Source organism: Larus michahellis, chromosome 5 (assembly GCF_964199755.1).
Source record: "Larus michahellis chromosome 5, bLarMic1.1, whole genome shotgun sequence".
Classification (NCBI taxonomy): Eukaryota; Metazoa; Chordata; class Aves; order Charadriiformes; family Laridae; genus Larus; species Larus michahellis.
In genome coordinates this window covers 80,973,805-80,995,372 of record NC_133900.1, presented here as the reverse complement: position 1 = coordinate 80,995,372, position 21,568 = coordinate 80,973,805, and the positions used below count along the sequence as shown (strand labels likewise).

At 40.3% G+C, this 21,568-nt stretch overlaps 1 protein-coding gene across 1 annotated transcript in view; it reads left to right on the top strand.

Annotated features, from left to right (window-relative positions):
• SNX25 (sorting nexin 25) overlaps positions 1–21,568 on the top strand; it is a 90,895-nt gene that overhangs the window by 44,309 nt on the left and 25,018 nt on the right. The window contains exons 7-9 of the mRNA XM_074588303.1: positions 9,416–9,606; positions 16,113–16,244; positions 18,196–18,471. Coding sequence (XP_074444404.1) covers positions 9,416–9,606; positions 16,113–16,244; positions 18,196–18,471 — 599 coding nt within the window. The remainder of the gene's footprint in view (positions 1–9,415; positions 9,607–16,112; positions 16,245–18,195; positions 18,472–21,568) is intronic.

Genomic DNA, 21,568 nt, shown 5'->3' with positions numbered 1-21,568 from the left:
GCACGTGCATCTTACATTTGTACTTACATCTACTATATATACACTGCTTTTTATCATTCTCAAAATGTACCAAAACTGGTATATCTGGTATTTTTAGGACATTACGTTGATGGCAAAATTACAGACCAAATTTTTGCTTGGATGGATATGTTTAAGGTATATCAAAGCACAATAAAAAGCAGTGGACAATATAAATTAATTTGTTTGTAAACAAAGGAAGCTAAAAGATGTTGCTTTTAGGTTCTCAGGTAATCTCTGTCAGGTTAAACAAAATTTATCCTTTTCTAGGCCCTGTATCACAAAGGAAAGCTTTTAAAAGTGATTCAAGCATCATGAAAAACGCAGAAATGGAAACCAAACATGCTGGGGGGGGGGGGGGGGGAAGAGGGATATCTTTGGTCAGTCTGAAGAGTTTGGGGTCCATGTTCAAGTTTCTGAAAGTGTAAGGTTGTCAACATTGATACGCTTTTTGTTTACATTCTAAAATAGAGCTAGATGTGCATTCCATAAGATAAATTGCTTGTGTCAATCTAAGGCAAAAGGAAAAGTAGGCATTGTTTTTTTGCTCAAGTGTACATTACAGAAGGAGATATTAATATTTCTCAGATGAAAGTTAATTTAATGGAAAGTCTATTTCATAAAGCAATAAAATGGGAACAGGGAAGTTAACTGTGAGTACATTATGAAAAATCAATCTTGCTAAGCCTTTTTTTCCATTTGTGCTGCCATTGGTCTTTGTTGTGACAAGAATTGATTTGGGGAATATTTTTATACAGTTTAGGTTCCTACAATTAATTACTGTCTCCTCCTCCTCTGTCTCACTTGAGTTTATCTAGTTAACTATCCACTGTTCTAAACCCTGAACAGAAGACGTTTTTCTGAAGCTACAAGTGCCTGGTACTGCAGAATAGATAGAAAAAGAATATTGCTATTTATTCTGCCAAAGTAGATCTGATTCCACTTACTCTATGGTGAAGTTGGTTCTGCAGTTTTATGGGCTCTTCACTTTTGTCTGTATTAAGAAAAAAATCAATCAGAAATTCCACTAGCTGATGCACTGAAGTTTTGTGTTAAGATATTGACTTCTATTATTAGTTTAGTCCTGTGGCAACCTTGTATGTCATTTAAGAGTTGATTAGCCAGTGGAGCTGCTGTGGCTAACCCTTTTACTTATTTAACAGCCAATGGTTATTCACATTGTACCTGACGAAAAAGGTGACATTTTTTGCTTGGCGTGTATGGAACAGTATGTCCAACAGAGGCATACAATACAATTTTTAGAGTTCACACAGATTTAAGGCAGATTTCTGATCTGTTTTGAGTTATTCCACTAAGGTTTTCATCTACCAAAATTTTTCAGGCTCAGTCTATGTTCATTTAACTTTAAGAGGGCTATCAAAACTGTAGAGGATTAAAACCTAGTTCTGAAGGCTTTTTTGTGTCTTTGTTTTTCCTGAAATAGGTGGAAACATTTTTCCTAATGTGGTAATGAATTTAACACGTTCCTGAATTTTAGGAAGAAAAGCTCAAGGAAAAAAGCTGTGCTACCTTCCTTAAAACAAACCAAAACCCAACAAAAACCCCAGCACAGCTCACTGCTGATACAAAGATTGTTGAACTCTTCTAGAACAGCCCACCACATTACTTATGTCACATTTTGATGTTTCAGTTTCTGGATGCCAAGCATCAGCTGGATTTTGTGGCGAATAACTAAATATAAGATTTATGCAAAATGGAGGTGTGTTTGCACAGTCTTATTCTGCCTTTCTCTTTTTAACCTGTTCCCCCAATCCCTGCTGCATACCTGCCGTGTGTGAGCATGGGTGGTGTGTGTACGTGACAGTCTCCCCTTTCCTGGTAGTAAATGAGCTCTTGCCTTTCATATCAGGGATATCTCTAAGCTTTGATTCCAGCCTGGTGAGAGAGAGTCTTACTGGTAGCTATTTCTTTTTTCCTCTAGTTGAGTCCTGAAAACGTAACTGCTTCTTTAGTTTCTGGGTGTTCAGCTAGAGCAGCTGAACTTTGGCTGGCCAGCAGTCCGTCGAGCCCGATATCTGTTCTCAGGCTGTAAGAGTAGAGCAAGTGTAGAGTAATGTGGATAAGTGTAGAATGTATAAGGATATAGTCTCAGCCTCCATCTGTTTGAGGCATGGGAGCTTTCCTGAGGCAGCGCTTTCAACAGAAAAAGATACAGCAACAAACGCGAGGAGCACCGAGTGCAGCAGGAGTGGCCAGTCCTCTGCAGCACTGAGTGCTTAACTGCTCTCTAAGAAAGTACGTGTTGTGCAAGTCCATGACTAGGCATAAAGGTGCCTGAGCAGGATTGTGTGCCTTTGCTCTTGGTTGAGGAGACATAATTAAGTCTCTAAAACTGACTGAAAATATTTAGTTCATAATAGACACCCGATCTTTTTATAAAAGGATGAGTAGCCTGAGGACCGGGTTTCAGACTGATGGCCTCTCATGTGAGTGACAGTTGCCTGACTTCCTTTACTGTTATAGCTGGTGATACCGAAGTATGCATCTAAAGTAGGTGCCCAGAGGGGTTGGAGAGGAAGGCTTGTCCCTCAGCGAGGACGGGGTTCTTGACACTTGATTTAACTACTGTTGGTGCCACCTATTGGCAAAATATTTAGCTGTTAGTGCCCTCTAATAAAAGCAGAAAGTACTTTAAAGTACTTTAAAGTACTTCTAAACATCATTGTGTTAAACCCTTGGTAGTAAAAATGGCGTGTTATAGGGTCTTTTTTCATTTCAATCACTTGAGTCTTCTGGCATGTGAGCGTAGCTAAGCAAAGGCTAATGTACAAAAGCATCTGATTCATGTTAAGCAGTAAGTTTTACGTTTGACTTTCTGAGAGAGTCAAATGTCTTAAAAGGTTGAGACACCAAATAATTTGAGAGGTTCATTGTATGATACCTGGTGTGGGTGGGTGATACAACTTCTGTGGCCAGGAGAATTGCTTTTGGCCATTGGTAAAGCTGAATAAGAAAAGTAATGTAGCATTAGTGTTTTCAGGGGTGGTGATGGCTTATTTTTGGAGTGGTGCAGGGCACTGTAAATGGAGGCTGTTATCTTGTATGGGAACACTACACTACTTCCCTCATTTACACTTGCACAAAACTGCTGAATCTGATGTGTACATGTTATCTCCATTACTTCTCCAAACTGTGTCCTTCTGTATATCCTCTTCCAAAATAGTCAGGGTCACTCCAGCAGTGACTGGGGGAGGAGGCTTCGGTTTGGTTTTACTTTTTTTTTTTTTTTTTTTTTTTTTTAAACTCATCTTTGGTTTTTTTCATCCTGTTGATATTTTTGGGCTGTGCTCTTCTCTACAGTCACGTGTGCTGTGGTTAGAAGAATCACATCTTTGCCTGTAAAACTCTCTCCTCATCTTACCTTGGAAGTACTGAACCAAATTTGAGCTAAATTTTAGGTATTTTAAATTTTTTTTATTGTTTTAATAAAATCTATGTGATAAAGATTTTGAAGGACTAGACTTGCTTATCTGAAAATGTTTACTGCATTCTGATCTAGTAAAGCAGTTTGTAAGAGGACAAATATGCAGATCATGCATTGTGGCATGAATGAGAGAGGACTGAGTTTCTAAAAGCAAGAGTAGATCCTATTTTCTGAAGAAAAGGCTTCAAAAAAGCCTTTTAAATGATACAGCAACAAAAGTAAGTTGCTATAATAATTTGATACTTGCTGTAATGTGAATAATAAACTGTTTAAATACACTAATTCTAATTTTCACAGACCTATTTTTGTTTCTTCTCTAACTGATATTCTATTACAGGATCTTAAAAGAATTTTAGCAAGGATCCCTTTTTACTAGCTGTTGTTTAACACAAAACCCCATGTACCTTGTCTTAGGGTACAACAGAGAGAATATCTCAACAGATTCTCCCCCTCCTAACACTCTAAAGGGATTTGTTTGATTTTTCTGTGCCTTCTACCTTACATGTGACTTTGCAGCATGACCATAAACCACCCTCGAGTGACGGGTTGGGGCTGTTTGCCAGACACTACGTTGTAATCAACCCCAGGGCATCCCTGTTGAGAAAACTGCTCCTTTTCAAGCAGGGATTGTGAGACAGGTCGAATAAGCATCCATTTCTGTATGAAGAGATCTGCTGTGTTGCAGTAGATTTCTCCTGCTGAGCATTCCCACTGTGCATCTAGATATTTGCTTTCATAAGTGGAGCTGACGACTGGTACAGAAACGGAACTGTCTGTGGGCAGGCTTTTTTAGGTACTATGGTTCTGAAAGAGGCTTGAATGTTTGCCTGTAAAAAGGGACTTTTCTTTTAGAAACTGGAGCTCCAAGATAACTTGGGCGCGTGGGTTGCGATGTGTGGGTTTTGTCAAGATGATCATTTAGAGCGAAGTAAAATGGATACTTCTGCATTCTAGTGCATTACAGATGCCATATAATTTAATTATGACAAAACTATATTATGATTCCTCCCTCTCCATCCTCCACAGAGGGATAAACACGCATACACAATTACTTTTGCATAGCTTTTTGGCAAGACTTAAAAAGCTACTGTTGCGCTTGCATGCTGCGTTCAAGCAGTATGTGTGGAGGGAAGCCTTGTGGATGAAGGTGAAGGTTACCATGACTCTGATCGTGGTAGGCTCATTTGTTATGATTTGTGATTTTTTTTTTTTTTTTTTTTTTTCTCCAAATCAGCTCTGTAGGGGAGGGTTGCCTTTCTCCTCCTGAGATCCTTTGTGTGCTAGCGATGGTAATGCATCTTGTCCATGGTTGGTTTGGTGAGATGCCCATCAGGGAGAGAGGAAGGGAAAAGGCCGACTGGTCAGACAGAAGTGACTAAGGGGGAACTCAGGGACCTACAGACAGAGGCTATATGTGGTGGGTGTTATTTTATTGTATAGTACATGCTCAAATTTACCTAACTGCCACTTTGCTTTTTGTTTAGCTCAGCTGTGGCAGTGAGGTGGGCGGCTGTGTTGCACGATGTATTGCTAATGATCAGTGCCTCAATTCTCCATGATCTCTTTTTTAAGTCCCTTCCCCCATATCCGTTGCCTGACGTGTTTGGGATTTAGCGCTTTTTTTACTCATTCTCTTGTCTGACCACAGAGCTGATTTTCCCTTTCCTTCTACCATGGGCAGTAGAAGAACCGTGTGTACTGTTCTTCTCAAAGTCTAGCCTCTTCTTGTAGAATTGAATAAATACTTTTCCAGGCCTACGCAGGCTTTGAAAACGTGTAATTAAAAGTTTCTGAGAGTTCAAAAAGGTCTGTAATGATCGGTAAATTATATATAGAAGATTGCAGTTACTGTTTGTATGAAAATGTTAAATTGGTGTTTGCTACCAAAGAGCTTCAGCACGGCATGTCTTTAACTCTCGCAAAAAGTCTTGCGGAAGCAGATACGATGTTGTGCATGAGTGTAACTCCTTTGGAGACTAGTCAGATGGGTCAGTGCTGCTTACCTGCTGCCAGGTGTCAGGTATCTGTAGTTCTTGAAGCTGTAAAGGAACAAGAACTTGTACTTCCAGTTTTAATCATGTTTTTGCAATATAACTTCGCAGTTAAGATGAGAAATCTGTTTTATGCTGCTTCTATCAAGAGAAGAGACAGCTTATGAAGTACAATTCAGTTTAGTGTGTGTTTTAAGCGATCTTTATCTATGTATTGTATCTGTCTTCATTTATGTTGCTTTTCTGTTGTATCATTTGCTGTGGTATGTGGTAATAAAGTCTGTGTGGTGTTTGTTGGCGTGACCATCTTTTGCCAGGCCCAGCATTCTGACTGAAAAAGGAATGGTGTGACTATGTATGTGTACTGCAGTTCAAGGTATTTAGTGACCAAGTAGCAGAACTGTCAAAAAAGAAGAGGAAAGAAAATCAGGTCAGAGGAATCCATTCTCAGAAATGTCTTTGGTGGGTTCTAGGATCTGCTCCTGCCCTAGTTCAGATCAAGGTGGTTATGAGTGGTGCAGAAGAAAGTGTGGAAGCTTTGTCAGAAATCACTCCAGATGTGCAAAAGTGGATGGAGTAAAAAAGATCTGCACAGATATCTTAGCTTTTATTGCTTGGTAAGTTTAAGATCATTTGGGCCATTTGTGTTTTAATATTGTCCAGTGCAAGTTGAATTACCCGCGGCTGTGGATTGGTAAGCAGAATTTTGAAATTCTGCTTTTGGTACTGATTGCATTTTGATGCCCTTGGGAGGGTTGCACAGTACCCCTCTGGGGTTTTGAAGTTCCTCCGTGGCAGTCTGTGTCTTGTCAAAGTTTACCCTGATAAGGAGACTTATTTTGGAGGAAGTTGGTAAAAGACCCCTTGGCTCCTTTGGGGATGGAGTCCTTGCGCAGCTGTTGCTGGAAAAAGCGTGTACAACTCCTGGGGAGGAGGTGCCAAAGAAGCATCTCTCTTGTTCTGTTGATGAGGGTTGGTTCTGTTTGTTTGTTTTTAATAATATAATCTCCAAACTGTCGAGTTGTTACTAGTAAAAAAAATTAAAAAAATCCAAAGGAGGCATTTTCTGTCCTTGTGTAGTGATGAAACAATGTCTTGCTTAATAGCATATGTCTGTTCCTCTTCCTCTTATTGGAGCTTGCTGAAGGGTGGGCGAGTAAAGGCAAGCCTTTTCTTCTGTAACTTTCTGGTTTTGTTTAGTTTATGCAGCGATACCTGAATGTACTGAATGTCATCTTTGCTGCTGGCCGAGGCAGGGGGATTGGAACTAGATGATCTTTAAGGTCCCTTCCAACTCTTAACTGATCTATCATTTTATGATATTCAGAAATGGCAAAAAAGGCTCTTATACCTTAGTAATCTAGTGGTGGGATCAGGCAAGAATAGATTAAAAAGAGAAGGTGACTTTATAGCTTAACACCTTTTTGAAAGGGCTTAATAAAAAAAACCAACCCAAACACAAAACCAAAAAAAAACCCCCAAAACCCCAAACCACAACTTAAAACCCACAGCAGTTTAAATCTGAAAAATCGGAGAATTCTCAAAAATCTCAAAAAGAAGTTAGGGCTAGGAGGAAACCAGTGATACTTCTGACCTTCCCCGGTTGACATGAAAATGCTCCTCCTGACCTCTGCTAGCTTATTGCTCGTGCTTTGGAAGAGGGAAGTCATGTCCAGTGTTTGTCCAGGCTTCCACGCCATCTCTGCTGCGCTGCAGCTCCGTGCGGGGCTGCTCTTCATCAGCCCCTTGTTTATTTGTGAAGGGACGTCGCTGCCAGGCTTTCACAGTGACTAGTCCTGTTTATCTGTGGAGCAGGAACAGGCTGGCAGCGTGATCTTCATCGTTCTGCCCCGAGTGTTTCTTACATGGAGTGGCTCCTTATGGATATGAAGAGCTGAGTGAGGCAAATGGTTTTTGAAGGAACTTTGCTAGTAAATTAATTAATCACCGGAAGCAGGTGGGGTGTAGGGCTCATTAGTCTCTCCTGGAGGCCTGATGCGATCACAGGATGATAAGACTTCGGGTAAATCAGACATGGTTTCTTTGAAAATCCTCCAAGAATGCCTTGTTTTCACTAAGAAGCGTACTTTGGTTTTCAGAAGGCTGAGTGATCATTACATAGCAGTGTTTGTGGGGCGTCAAAGTGTGGGGTTTCAGCTGTGCATTTTGAGGCCAAAGTATTTAAACAATTGAGAAATTGAGAACTTCTAGAAATCATCTTAGTCAAGTGCAGAAGGGGAAATGTGGGGTTTAATCTTCACTTTAAACTACCATCCATGTATTTGTATTAGCTGTAAATGTTTTAAATTGAGGGGGAGAGTTATTTTGTCCCTAAGGTCTCTTCCTGCCTTTTGTTGTTCTCCATTCTTTTTCTCTCATTAATACTGGTATACCTCTGGTCAGGGAACTGAAACACTAAATTAAATGCTCTGTTGACTTCCCTGTGGAGATAACGTGCCAGGAAAACAGATGGCTTTTTTTTTTTTTTTTTCCCCATGGTAAACTCATTTTATCTTTTGCTTCAGCGAGTCTCGTCTCCGTAGTTCACTATTATATGGTATCTCAGATGCAAATGATACTTATCTGTTAAAACACTAACAGTCTTTGAATCAGGGAGGTTCCCTACCAATGTACATAAATACATGCCGCAAATGAAGTGAGGCTAAAAATGCGGGAAAAGATACTGGGAGAGTATCTGTACTCACATTATGTGTAGAAATTCAGAGCTCCGTGTACCTTGAGTTGACCTTCAGTATACCAGTGACAAAACTTGTCGACATATGCAGTAGTTACATGTGGCTTTAAGGGGGAAAGAAAAGGATGAGAACAGTCCTAAAAGGAGAAGGTACCTTAATGTACTAGAAATGTGTTTAAAATCCCTGTTTTAAATCGCCCTGTGTATGCACTCACAAACCTAGCTGCCCAGCTGTTTCTTTACAGCTACTGTTTTGAAAGTGGAACGCTGTTTTCATCTACTTCATTTTATGAGCATTTGATATTTCGAAAACGTAGTAGAATAGATCTCTCTTATTTATCCCTGAACAATCAATTAATCCAGAGTGAAGTACAAGCCAGGTACTTTGCTCTAGTTGCAGCCTGCGAAAGCGGGAATATTATCCTTGAACAACAGGACAATAAAACCAGCGTGAATCTGTTGCATCCTGCAGATATAAAACAGGAATTACTTCAATGCAAGAGGGTTTTTTAATCTGCTTTATCTGGTGTTTCTTTTTGTAGGCCCCGGTAATTAGCTGAAAAGGCTGGAATGTAGAATACGCAAACACTACACCTTTTATTACGAAGTCTTAATCAACTGACTGTCCTCTTCATGTTACTTCGCTATTTAACAGTACTGTGCAGTCTTGATGTAGCATTACAAGATGTTTTTCTGAGTCATCTGACCATTTTGAGTGAGCTTTGGTCAATGTTGTTGTCTGGAGGAGATACTGTGGGATGTGCTGTTCACATCAGTCTCAAGAAATTTGAATTTGCAAATGAGATGCGTGGGAACGTGTCATACTGGGCTGGAGGGAACGTCCCTTGTGACTCTAGGCAGTCAGTGTTACGTTCAGTAAAGCACATAAGTCATCAGCTTCAGGTGTTACCATGTGCCACAGCTGTAGGTAACTTCCTAACACCATCTGATAAACGTACACCCCGTAGTACAAGTCTCAGGCCTGTGTCTTGCAGCAAGGTATGGGAAGAGAGCTGGAGGGGTCAGATTTCAATGGACATCTGAATAAGGATTTTTCCTGAACTGTTTTACATAAACCCTGGAGGTATCATTGGAGAATGTTTCAAAATCATCGTTCTGTTTCAAATACAGACTTCTCAGTATCTGTGCTCACGTGCATAGTCGATTCCTGAATGACAAATGCTCTGATTGGGCAGGTCACAGAGGCAATGGCGCGATGATGCTTTCATGTTGTAAAAGACTGTCTCTGCTTTGCTTTATTCTTAGATTCAAAAGGAAAAGAAACTGCAGCAATGAAAGCTGACCTACTGAGGGCTCGCAATGTGAAGAGGTATATTAATCAGCTGACAGTGGCAAAGAAGCAATGCGAGAAGAGAATAAGGCTCCTAGGAGGGCCTGCTTATGATCAGCAGGAAGATGGCATTTCTGACGAAGGCGATGGCCCTCAGAGTCAGAAGGTATAAATCAGTTAATATGGGCGTGGTGGCAGCTTTTCTGAAGATAGCAACTTGCCTTCAAATAAAAGATTGTCAACATATATGCAATATTTCTTTGGCACTTGTTATATTTGCTGTAGGAAATACCTGTGAGTTTTGCAAATACTGAGTTATTCAAAAGCAAACACTTGTGGAAGGCAATTGACGAAATTAAGGGCAGTTGTTGCAGAAAAGCTCTGGTAGAGCTGTTGACTGAATGCTGGTTTTCAACATCATTGTAGTCTGGAATTGAAAAAACTACCATTGTATTAGGCAGCATCTACAAAAATAAAATCATGGCTACTTATCCTTGCTAAACTTTAAGTTTAGTGACTTCCTTGTGTAATCTACTCTGTCCCCTTTGGGCAAAGCACAGTAAAGGATGTATTCAAATTAGAAAGATTTTCTCTTCTTCATGTAGGTAGAAGAGAAGTTATCTCTTTGTGCAGTGATTTTTAATTTTTATTACGTCCTTATAATGATTGTAACTCACTGGGACGCAAGAAGAAGTTGCACGACAGAGAAATAGTTCTTACTATTGAGTAAGGTCTGAAAGAGAGCAATTTCATACCCCGGATTCATCCTTAAGCATGATTTCAGATGGTTTGTCATAGATTGTGCCAAGGCAGTCCTGCTCTGTTTCCTGAAGTTGGGTGTAGTCAGAGGTGCCAAGGAGAACAGGAAAGAGGGAAGCATGTGGCAGCACCACATGAGCCACTGATGGCACTTTTGGTGCCTGCTGAGATGTTATGGACTTTGCAGGATAGATAACATGGTACACAAGATTGTTCAGGGGCGGGGTCAAGTAGTGAAGCTGGACTGGATAGGGGCAGGGATTGTCATAAATGTAATGAAATTTAATATTATGGTAACTAAAATCAAAAGAATTCCTGTTGTTAATGTTGCACGTTTTATGACTCAATAGATTTTTGGTGGGAGCTGCTGACTCGGGGTTATATCTTACAAATATACCCATAAGCAGCTCCATATGAGTTAACGGTACTATTAATAGGAGTAAAGACTCCTTGCACAGGCGTTTGTTGTAGTGGCAGAAACAATGTGATCCGGGGCTGCTCTGCTTCTAAGCTTTTCATGTGTTTCTACAAAGAAGCCCTCCACACCCATGTCAGCGTGGAAAATAGGAAAACTGCTTCTCTCCTCTGTTGTCCCCAACTCTCTGTTGCCAGGAAAGAGGCTGAGGGGAAGCCGGATGAGCCGGAGGCCACGCTGTTCTCTTCTGTGCCCAGAAAAATGCCCAGGGCTTGGCAACTCTCTTCACTGTTCCTTCTTCCCCTTCCCTCTTCCCACACTGTGGTAGCTGCAGTCCGCGTTCCTATTTCAAGGCGGCCAGTGATATTTTGGATACCAGCCCCTCCTATGTGGGCAGTATTGACTGAACAATTAGGCCTTTTTTCTAAGCAAAAGGGAAGGGCGTTGTTTGGGATTTAGTAGATAAGCTAATGTTGGTGTGTTGCTGCTGGTGGGCCATAATTTCTCTTTGGAGTCTGGCTGTGCCAGCTCTTCTGTTAAGCTGGCACTTAACCTGCAGAATAACCAGCTTGTGTAGAAGAAACTGGAAGCTTGCCTTCTGTTCTTCAACTTGCATGAAATAGGTCAGAAATCGGCGTTTCCTGATAGTGTTTTGAATTCCTGTTTTATGCAAGTGCAGTGCAGAAACTTGAATACATTACTGACTTTGGGGAATTTTTGATACTAGCTGAACAAAGAACAAATTGACTAGTGACCTAAACTTGTGTTTTGGTTTCACCTCTGCATCCTACAGAAAGCTTTCTCTTTCCTGCACTAGTAGGGGAGTTGCTGGTAAAAGTCTTCCAGTGCATATTCTAATTATGGGTTTAAATGTGGAGATGGATGATGTGGAGCTGTCAGTGTTCTCCTCTTACAGATTTAAGAAAGAAAAATTATGTGCTTTGAAATACTTTGTTTTTCTTTTCATAGCAAAAGCTAATTATAAAACAGTGTCAGTTTTCTGTTTGATAAATACATAAAAGTCAAGGAATTGTATAGAGTTTGCACATGTTTCACTCACCTCATTACCCTGAAACTGGGTTCTCCAGGGAAATCCTGAATGTGTGAATTATAATCAAATGTTTGTACACAAACAAACAAACCCCAGCTACCCTCTGAATCGGAATTCTGTCATTAGCTGTGACACTGATTTATACTCTGCCCTGGGTGTTAGATCTGCTTTCAGAGAAAATGCAGTTTGAATTAGTGTAATATATAAAGTATCTATTCTAATCTACTTATGGTCAGTGTGGTTTTGGTCCTTTTTCTTAGAAACTGTACCTGCACAGTACTGCAGTAAATAATTGAGTTCTCGTTGTCTGTGTTTATTCAGCAAACTGTTTGTTTGATCCATTGTGTTCAGCACAGCAGCCACATCACCACATCTGTGAGACTGGATGTGTGGAGTCACAGCATCTCCATAGCGGGGCTGCTCTGTGAACCACGGGTGGTAGGAGGAGCTCTGATCCTTGACTAGCTGTGAAATAGCAAGGAAACCACCCGAGTGTATTTTGAGGCGCAGGCAGTCCGTGTTCATAGTCCTACTGATGAGGACTAAGTTGGAACTCTTGCAGAAGACCTTGCTTCCACCACATCCATGGACAGCTGTCAATTTAACCGATGACTGATTTCCACTGTGATTTCTGAGCTTCAGGTTGTGAGATCACATCATGTCAGGATAGCTCATGGTACAGAATTTGGGGATATAAGGAAAGCCAGCTTCAGTTGTTCTCCTGTTGCCCGAAGGTGAGGTGTCTTGTGACAGAAGTGTGTTCATGAACATGCGAGTCTCAAGGCAGGGATTTTTCCATTAGCGTATGTGCAGTAAAATAGCCAGGTACCTTATGCAGTATATACTTCGTGACAGCTACCTAATCATTGCATTTGGTTCAGCTACTGCTGTATATGACAAAGATAGCCTTCTGATGACTTGACTCTTTTAAAAAAATAATAATAAGAATATATGCTTTAATTTTAGTCTTTGTACAGAGAAAGCATTAGTTAATGTTTTTTAAAATGCAGCTTGGAAAGAGACACGTTTTTCCAGTATTATTTTTTACGTTCCTCTTATTCCCGTCTTCTACAAAAAAAGACAAAAAAAACCAAAACAGAAATGAAAACAGAAGTCCTGCAGTCTGACTGTATGCTGCCATCCCAGAGAAAATCTCCACTACTGACCCAAATTCTGTTCACCCCATCTGTGATCTGCAGTGCCATGACCAGCACTTGGTATGATAACTGTGGTTATTCTTTATAGGCCAATGTGGTTGTAGCAAATGGGAAACTGGTGTGTTGCAAAGAAATACAGTACAGTGCATCTCTGCTGTGTCTGGTGCCTGTGCGGGCCCTTCCAAATTCAGTAGTTATTTTACATTCCACTCCAGAGAGATGTTGCGACTGACTTTAGGGACTTGCCAAGGCCAGGTCTCTGCTTTGTAGGGCCAGGAGCAAGGCTATTCTGTGTGCCTATGCTAGGGATGCTGGTTAAAGCACCCTGCTTGTAGGGGGAAAAAAATAAATCTAACCCCTTCCTAGTCGTTGGCAGAGCCTGTGACCAGCTGTGGTAGACAAGTTACTTTCCTGTTGGAGTAGGGAATTGATGTAGCAGCAAAGCTACTGGTTTTTCTGAACCCAAAGCTGCTCTCGAGTTAAAAGGACTCGAAGGGTTGCTGTTCAGGCTGCTAAGTCTAAGATTATGTCTGCTAACTGGATATTAGATTTATTAGATTTATTAGATTTGAGGGTGCACACATGCCCTAATGCACACGTTTGTACCAACATAGCTTAGAGCTTTGTACTCTAATCCGTGGTGATGTTGAGTCATAAAATGATCTTTTGCTGAGGATTACGAATTACTGCAAAGTCTCGTTCCTTAAATTGGAGAAGGAAGGATCGTCCACAGAATACTTCCTGGATTGCATGCATTTTATGATAACTTATCACCTCAAACACAAAAACTTCTTTTGTTGTCATTGAAGGCTTAATAATGTTTATAGTACCGTTTGTAGCATATTTAATAATTCCAGGATAGTCAAGCCTTAAACAAACAAAAACTTGAAAAAAAGTTTGTGAGGTCTCATTTCTGCAAGAGAAGTTTAAATAAGCTTTTCTGTCCATTAATTAATTAATTTTGTTAAAGTACTTCTGTTTGTAAGGTAACTAGTAGGAGGTTTGTGTAACAGCATTATTAGGCACCGCCGCTTGAATTACCATGGGGTACCTGTGCAACGGGCCCTTTATTAGGTGAGAGGACTGGTTGGATTTGCCTTGCTCCCTGCAGCAGCCCCTACCCACAACTACTTTTGAGAGGGGATGTTTGCTAATCACCTCCCTTGCTGGCAGACCGGGTGGGGATACCTTGGACAATAGAGGCATAGAGACCCAAGGTGATCTCTTGCTCAAGAAGTGAAGGCACGTGCTCTGCATTGTGAGTGATTTATTACCTCTGCTGTCATTTACAGAGCTGACAGTCCCGGAGATGGTGAAGATCTCTGTTCAAGAGGCTGGAAGACCCTCTTCTGCTTGTATTTTAAATCATTGTCCTTGATAAAGTGATTGAATAGAAAGTATGATGATGCGCAGCAATAAGGCTAAACCACAGACTTGTGGTTTGTCAACTCTGTGAATTTGTCATCTCTTTGAATTGTCATCTCTGGGTTCTTCTCTTTGACAGCAGTCTGATGGCTGTGTCTGTAATAAGCCTGGCTTCAGCAAGGCTCTCTGCTGTTCAGTGAGGATTATAGAGTGAGCTCTGAAAGGCAGAAGTTTATGTTTGTATTCCTGAATAGCTCTGAAGCTGAGAGCAAGCCATGTCCAGCCGATACTGGTATGGTAAAGGATGAAGAGAGGAATGGCACACGACTGTCACTGACGAACTCTGAAGATGAAGATTAGTATTTCGCCTGAGACAAACACAGTTTACTTAAATGCTGTCCAAAATTTGGGGGAGCTGTTTCAGAGGAAACATAGGTGGCTACAGTTTTTAAAGAACCTTCTTTAGCTCAGTTAGTTGAGGAAGTGACTTGTGCTCGTAATTGTGTACATGCACATGTGTGGGATTTCCTCCCATACAGTTTGAGTCCGGTGAACTGTTTTTCCAAAATGTAGCTTGGTGGTAGATTCTCACAGGTACTAGGTTTAGGAAAATAAATAGCCTTCCCAGAGAGAGATGCCAATACACGATCTGAATTGCATGATTAGGTATCGGAAAACCCATTAACATGAAATTATTAATGCCTCCATCTCAGTTGGAATTCACATCTTGCTCTGTACCAAATTATCTTTGCTATAAAATGCAAAGGAGCTAAGATTCTTCAGCCCCAGTGCTTAAGGATCTGGTGGGGTGTGTGTGTGTGTATATATATATTTCTTCTTTTTTTTTTTTTCTTTTTTTTTTAACACAAAGAAAAGGGTGTGGGTTGGTTGGTGTCTGTGAGGTACAAAGCAAGAGATCGAGACCACTCTGGTGTACTTGGATTCCTGGTGACACAAGCAATGGCACTAAATGAACTACGTGAAAACTGGTTCAGCTGCTAGGCGAGAGCTGGAGAGGAAGGGGGAGTTTGGTTTTGGTAGAGTGTTTTTAAAATTGGTCCTATTTTTCAAAGAAAGCCAAGGTTGTTCAATTCATCCAACATGGGAAGACCATGCAACATGTTTTTAGGTGTTAGGTCTGGATTCACAAGATAGAAGAGGTGGAGGAAGCAATAATGGCTTTTTAATCCAACAGCTTAATGGCCGCAGCATCTGCGTGCGTGTGGGAAGTCTGTGTTTCATTTCCTTTTCTGCTTGACATACGTCCTCCTCTCTCATCTCAGGAAGGGTCCCAAGCATTATATTACTGCCCCTACTCTTTCCTGCCTGCATTTCTGATAGATGCTTTTCAATAACAGTTAATGGGAACTGGCCACCAAATGCCCCAGCTGCCAGGGTGAAGAACTACGCTCCATCTTTCTCTGTGTCCCTGGGAATAATTGAGACACATCTCAAAGCTCTGTGGCCTGTGGCTTGGAAACTGCTGGTGTTACTCTGTGTTTGAATCAAGCAAAGAATAAATCCGTTAGCTTTCAGCTTGGCTCCTCTGCCTTGCAGGAACGTTGGAAGTTAAATTTTTAGCACTAGCATTTCATGATGGACTTGAAATGCCATCCTAGTCCTTTGAAATGTCCTTACCTCCTGGACAGAAAACATGTGGAAACATTTTTCTGTCTGGTAGGAGCATAGATGCATTTATCTTTTAAATACTTGCAACGCATAATTTTGATTTTTTTTTTTTTTTTTTTTAAATGAAGTGAAACTGTTACTGTAGAAGGTCTGTGGAGTTGAATCTAGCACACGTGTTTGTGGGATGCCTGGCGTTCGATGGGCACAGCAAGTGAAAAGATTTTCCCCATGAGGGATAGAGAGAAGCTAGAGTTAGGCACTTTCCCAGATTTTACTCCTGGTTTTCTTCTCTTTAGATTCTTCAGTTTGAAGAAATTTTGGCCAACCCTTCATACCGAGAGCACTTCCGAATCTACATGGAAAGGATGGACAAGATGGCTTTGATCGGTTTTTGGGAGTCTGTGGAGTATCTGAAGAATGCTAACAAGGTGGAAGAAATTGCAAGTCCACGTGGCTTGTTTAATTACAGTAACGGGAATCTCTGCTTGTTGTGATGTTGATGTTAGGAAATGTCTTTATGTTTTTAAAATAGCAATAGCATAGGACGGGTGCTAAGCAATTTAGGGTTTTTAACTCCTTCGTGTCAATGTTTGAGGATAATATGGCAATTAAAAATTGTGGACTGTTGTGATGATGGTTAACTGTTGTTTTACGTAGCAACGGGACCTGTAAAAAAGGATACTTGATATGCAAAAGTAGTAGAATTATTTCCCCCTCCACTAGAGAAAAAACTTGCAGTAATATATTGGCTTTAGTTTTATCCGCTGACGTGAAACTTAAAGTACCTTACTGTGTGGTAGTCTGTACATAAACTTCTCATCTTGCCAATTACAGGTAGCCCATTCAATCCAAAACCGTGAAAAGTTGTGTATATATGTTTTTAAAATCCTTTTGAAAGAGAGATTTTGCTTTAAAAGACGCCGCCTTCTCCCTGTTCTGTTGCTGTATAAGCAGCTAAGTTTCTCCAGGAATGCCGCACTACTGCTAGAGGGAAGAAACAATGCTATATTGTAATTTGTGCGAAAATAAAGTAGGAATGAGAACCCTAAAGCAGGGATAGGAAATATCACTTAAAGTTCCAAGAAGTTTCTGGGAGCAATGGTGCAGAGCAAAAATGTAGAAGACAAATTTGCTGCTTGTGAGCAGCGGAGTGGATTTTGGGGGGACACTGCTTTAAACCTCCAGTATTCACACTAGCATGAAACATGAATTTCATTATTAACTATCAGTTAAAATTTTTATTCACTGTAATTTAATTACTCTCCTACGGAAAAAGATTCTAGTCAACTGGAAAACACAAATAACAACCTGTAACCAAAGTGGCAAATTGTGGAGCGCGAGTAGCGAGCCATTAGAACAATCTGAAGAAATGGCTAACAACCAACTCAAGTCAGGCAGTGTTTATAAAAAGGCACTGTGAAGAGAGTTGTATAAATCAGTTTTGATTTGCAAACTGCTCGTGATTGGAGAAGGTGCAAATCATTTTATGACCTTTCAGCTGTGATTTCCCTCCTTGCTCCCAAAACAGTACGTATAGTGCCTTAATTCAAGACTTCCCGTTTTTTTTAAAGAGGTTCTAGCGTACTGTGCTCCCGTTGCTCCACGGAACGTAAAGATTGTCTGCCACTATAGGGGCTGCTTTGATTACAAAAAAGTAGTGTCATGCAGCCATGTGGCTGTGATGTTGTCACATGAAGCAGGCAAGCACATTGTGCCATACCAGGGGAGTGGATAAAACTTTTTTAATCTGTGTCAGTTTAGAGACATGATAATTTAGAGAGACGATCGTGGGCTGTGCTGCATTGCTTCCTCTCTTCCCTGTTCATTACTGCAAAGTTCAGTCCTGTGCACTGTTCTGCGCTCAGCGGAAATACTTGGCCTCATGTACGGCTAAATGTCTGTCCACGTGTGCTTTTTTCTTCTTCTTTTCCCCCTCAAAAATTAATTTTGGACACGGATAAAGTGAGTTGATCCTGTCCAGCAGAAGACAGGAGAGCCGATACAACTGAACTCTACAATCTGAACTTAAAACAGTGACCACAATGTTGCTCTAGGACTTCTTTTTCCTTTTAATACTTTTAAGCTTTTGGAGCATACTTTTAAAAGCAGTGGGTGTGGAAGCTATAGTAATTTTAGAGTACAGCTGTTTCTTCACTTAACAAATATCGATATTTATCTTGTGAAATTGACTGCTTAGCATAGGTGCCCAGGCAGAGTGCTTGATCTCAGTACGAGATTCACAGATGTGTTCTCATACATCTGGGCATGAAATTAGCTTGATCATCCTTCAAATTATGCACCTGGATCCTGACTCATCCTGATATTTTTAACATTTTCTCATTATTCTCTTCTCCCTCCCTCTGCCTCCTTGCTTCCTAGGCTGAAATACCTCAACTGGTGAGTGAAATTTATCAGAATTTTTTTGTGGAAAGCAGAGAAATACCTGTGGAAAAATCCCTTTATAAAGAAATACAGCAAAGTCTTGTTGGAAATAAAGGCATTGAAGTATTCTACAGAATTCAGGCAGATGTTTACGAAACTCTAAAGGACAGATACTACCCCTCGTTCATTGTCAGTGATTTATATGAGAGATCAGTCAAGAAGGAAGAAGAAAGAAGTTCTGCGCAGCTGACTCCTGAGGACAAAGATGAAGTGGTGAGTCACACGGACGATTTCTTTCACTGTTATTTAAGGTGATCTGAAGACAATGAGTAAAGCATGCAGTAGCAGCTTCTGACTCTGAGCTTTGGACTACTTTTCTTTTTTTTTTTCTGATATATTTATAAATACCATCACTCTTACGGTTTCATCAGGTAAGCCTGGTATGTTTGCAAGCTCTTTAAAACAAAATGGTACAAAATGACTGACTACTTAAAGTTTAAATTAATTAAAATAAATATTTCAGATTTCCAGGCCTTTTATATTCCATATCTTTTGTTATGCTCCTTAGTATCAGAGAATGCAAAACACACCTCACACAAGCTCAACCGTTCTGCTTTTCAGTGAGGGAAATCTCACGGAAACATCACTAGCTTTCTGTCTAGACATTGTCTGTCCCTGCCCCTGTGCATTTCCTAGGTACTGAAAAGGTATTAAGTTGTGCAAGAGAGGAGAAAAGTAATGTAAAATATAATCTTAGTGCTTTTTTATTAACTTATTGAATAAACTAATAGGATATGTTGGAAGATAACTGATTAACATAGCACTAGGGCTGGAAATACTAGAACAGAGCGTTCAAAATGTCATGAGCAATAACCCAAAGGCAGCTCTCTTGGGCAGGTTTTTTCAGGGGGTTCTCTAAATGGGTGATGTGGGGGGAATTTGTGTTACGCTTTCCTAAGAACATTTTGACAAGAGCATCTCTCAGTCTAGTGAGCATCTTTCAGTCAGGCTGCCACTTCAGATCTGCATGAGTATCTTCATTTTATGTGTGAACTCGCTCGGAACACAGTGAAGTGTAATAGTTTGTCTAAACCAGGATCTAAATGGACAAGTAAGAAGCAGAATCCAGACGTGCTGATCTACATTCTGCCATTTAGAAACAATTTTTCCAGAACCTAAGGTTCTTGTATTTACTGCTTAAATATGACTTTTGTTTCTGTAGGTGAGCTATTATAGTCTCCATAGTTGGCATATCATCAAATCTGCAGAGATGAGCTGTTATAAGTAAATAACTTCCAATATGAACTTTTAGAGCTTGCTGAATTTTTCACTGTTTGTTTCTCCCTGTATACCTTGATAAAAGATTCAAGATGCGTTTCTACTTTTCTGAGTGCTGACTCAGCTACGTGTTGAGGGTGGTAGGGACTTCAAAGACTTTCTGTCCTTGTGTTTTGCGATCACTGGGACTTGGGAGAAAAGACTGTTACTGGTTTTGTCCAGAACTTTCTACGTATTAAACGTTGTGCTTTTTAATCTCTTTTATATACTTGATTCAGAGTCTAACAGAGATAACCATTTCTCTAAGAAAAACTAACACAACACTTTAGGTCTATCTGTCCTCTGTCAGATAACGTTTACTATAAATTAGATTTTTGACATCAGCATCATCTGTCCTTCCTCTGAGTCCTTGGATATATACGTGCCAGATTTGAAGGCAGTCTCCCCTGTGAAAACTTAGACTAATACATTCCCAAGTTTGCTTATATGGTTAAATTTTTTTTTGCATTTTTAACATCAAACTAAGTGTGAAGCTGCATATACTGTTAAAGTATGTGATAGAGAAATCATAATGTCCCGTGCTTCAGGGTCTTTGAGGTGAAAATAAATGCTAAGAAATTCTTTTTTCTGAATCTTCCAGTGGGCTTTCAAATTTTGGTGAAAATGCAGTACTGGCTAATAAGTTTGGGTTGTTTTCCTCCCCATGTATAGGAAAGCACAGCTGAGAAGTCTGATGTTTCTGGGGGGAAGCGTATTGTTAGCAAATACTAATTGGTTTTTGTTTAGATGGGTTTTGGAGGTCTGTGCCCTCGCTTCCTGGGATTACCTATGTTAATTTTCTGTAATTTTCACGGTTATAGCTGGATAGGTAAAAAGCCATCCTCCCCTCCGTGGGAGGGGAGGACAAAAAGGTAAGTAACGATTAAACATGAGAGAATCAAACCAGAAGACAGGAATCAGGGCAAGGCCAGACTCCGCTGGTTTTGCTGTTTGTGGAACAAGCTCTTTCTTCTTCCTTGCAACCTGTCATCACTTTTCACTCCCTTGGACAAAGCTCCTTTAAAAGTCATGAGTAGACATAAGAATACGTGCCTGCATTCAGCACTTTGAGGAAAGAGGGTCTGGTGGTTGCATCGGTGCTGCTAAAATCACTAAAATAAGCCCGAAGTCTCTGCTGCAGCACTCACAGAAATGAAAGTCGTTATCAGTTTAGCAGTCAGGGGAAAACAGCACAATCCTTTATGATCTCAGCTTTGAGTGTGTTGGTTGTTTCTTTCATAAGTTCAATAATTTGAATGTGGGTAACTTCTTATCTTATAATTCTAGCATTTTTGTGATAAACGTAGTGATTCAGCAGTGGTTTTTGCTCTAAGTGTCTGAAATGTTAATGACAGAAATCATGTAGCCTACCTCTGGGAGCAGAGCCTTACTGATTTGTAATTAATTGCAATCGTTTGATTGCTAGAACCAAACTTCATATGAAAAGTCTTTTTCAACACTGAAGAATTAAATAGCATTTTTGATTCTTTTAGACCTCTGTGCTTCCCAACAAGTATAAGGGTTTTTATTTTGTGGTTCTGTTCAATAGCGTTTTGAATAACACCCAGCGTTGTTTAGTAGTAGTAGTAGTAGTATTAGTATTATTGTAGTGCCAGGAGACAACCACCACCTTCGGTGAGCTGAGCACCGTACACATGCCAGGAGGCAGTCTCTGAGCTGAGGAGTTTACAGTCGCTGCAGAACAGACAGAAGCAAGGACAGAGCATAGAAATAACGATATTTATTCAGCCACATAGCAGGCAAATGCAGAGCTGGAAAAGGGCATGGATTTCTTTGCTTAGAACTCCTGACTTACGGTATCCTCCCTTACGAGGATCACACGAAGGAGATTGATTATTTTTGCTACTGTATCTCTTCGGACTTTTTTACTAAGAGGTAAAATACTGCAGAACTTCCAGTAGGATTGTCTCCTCTAAAACTCACAGAATTTAGTACAGACTTATTTCTGTTAGCTTTTTGCTAATTATATAAAGATACAGCCTTCTCAGTGGGAATATGGTTAAATGACACAGAGCTCTGCTTCATGAGACTA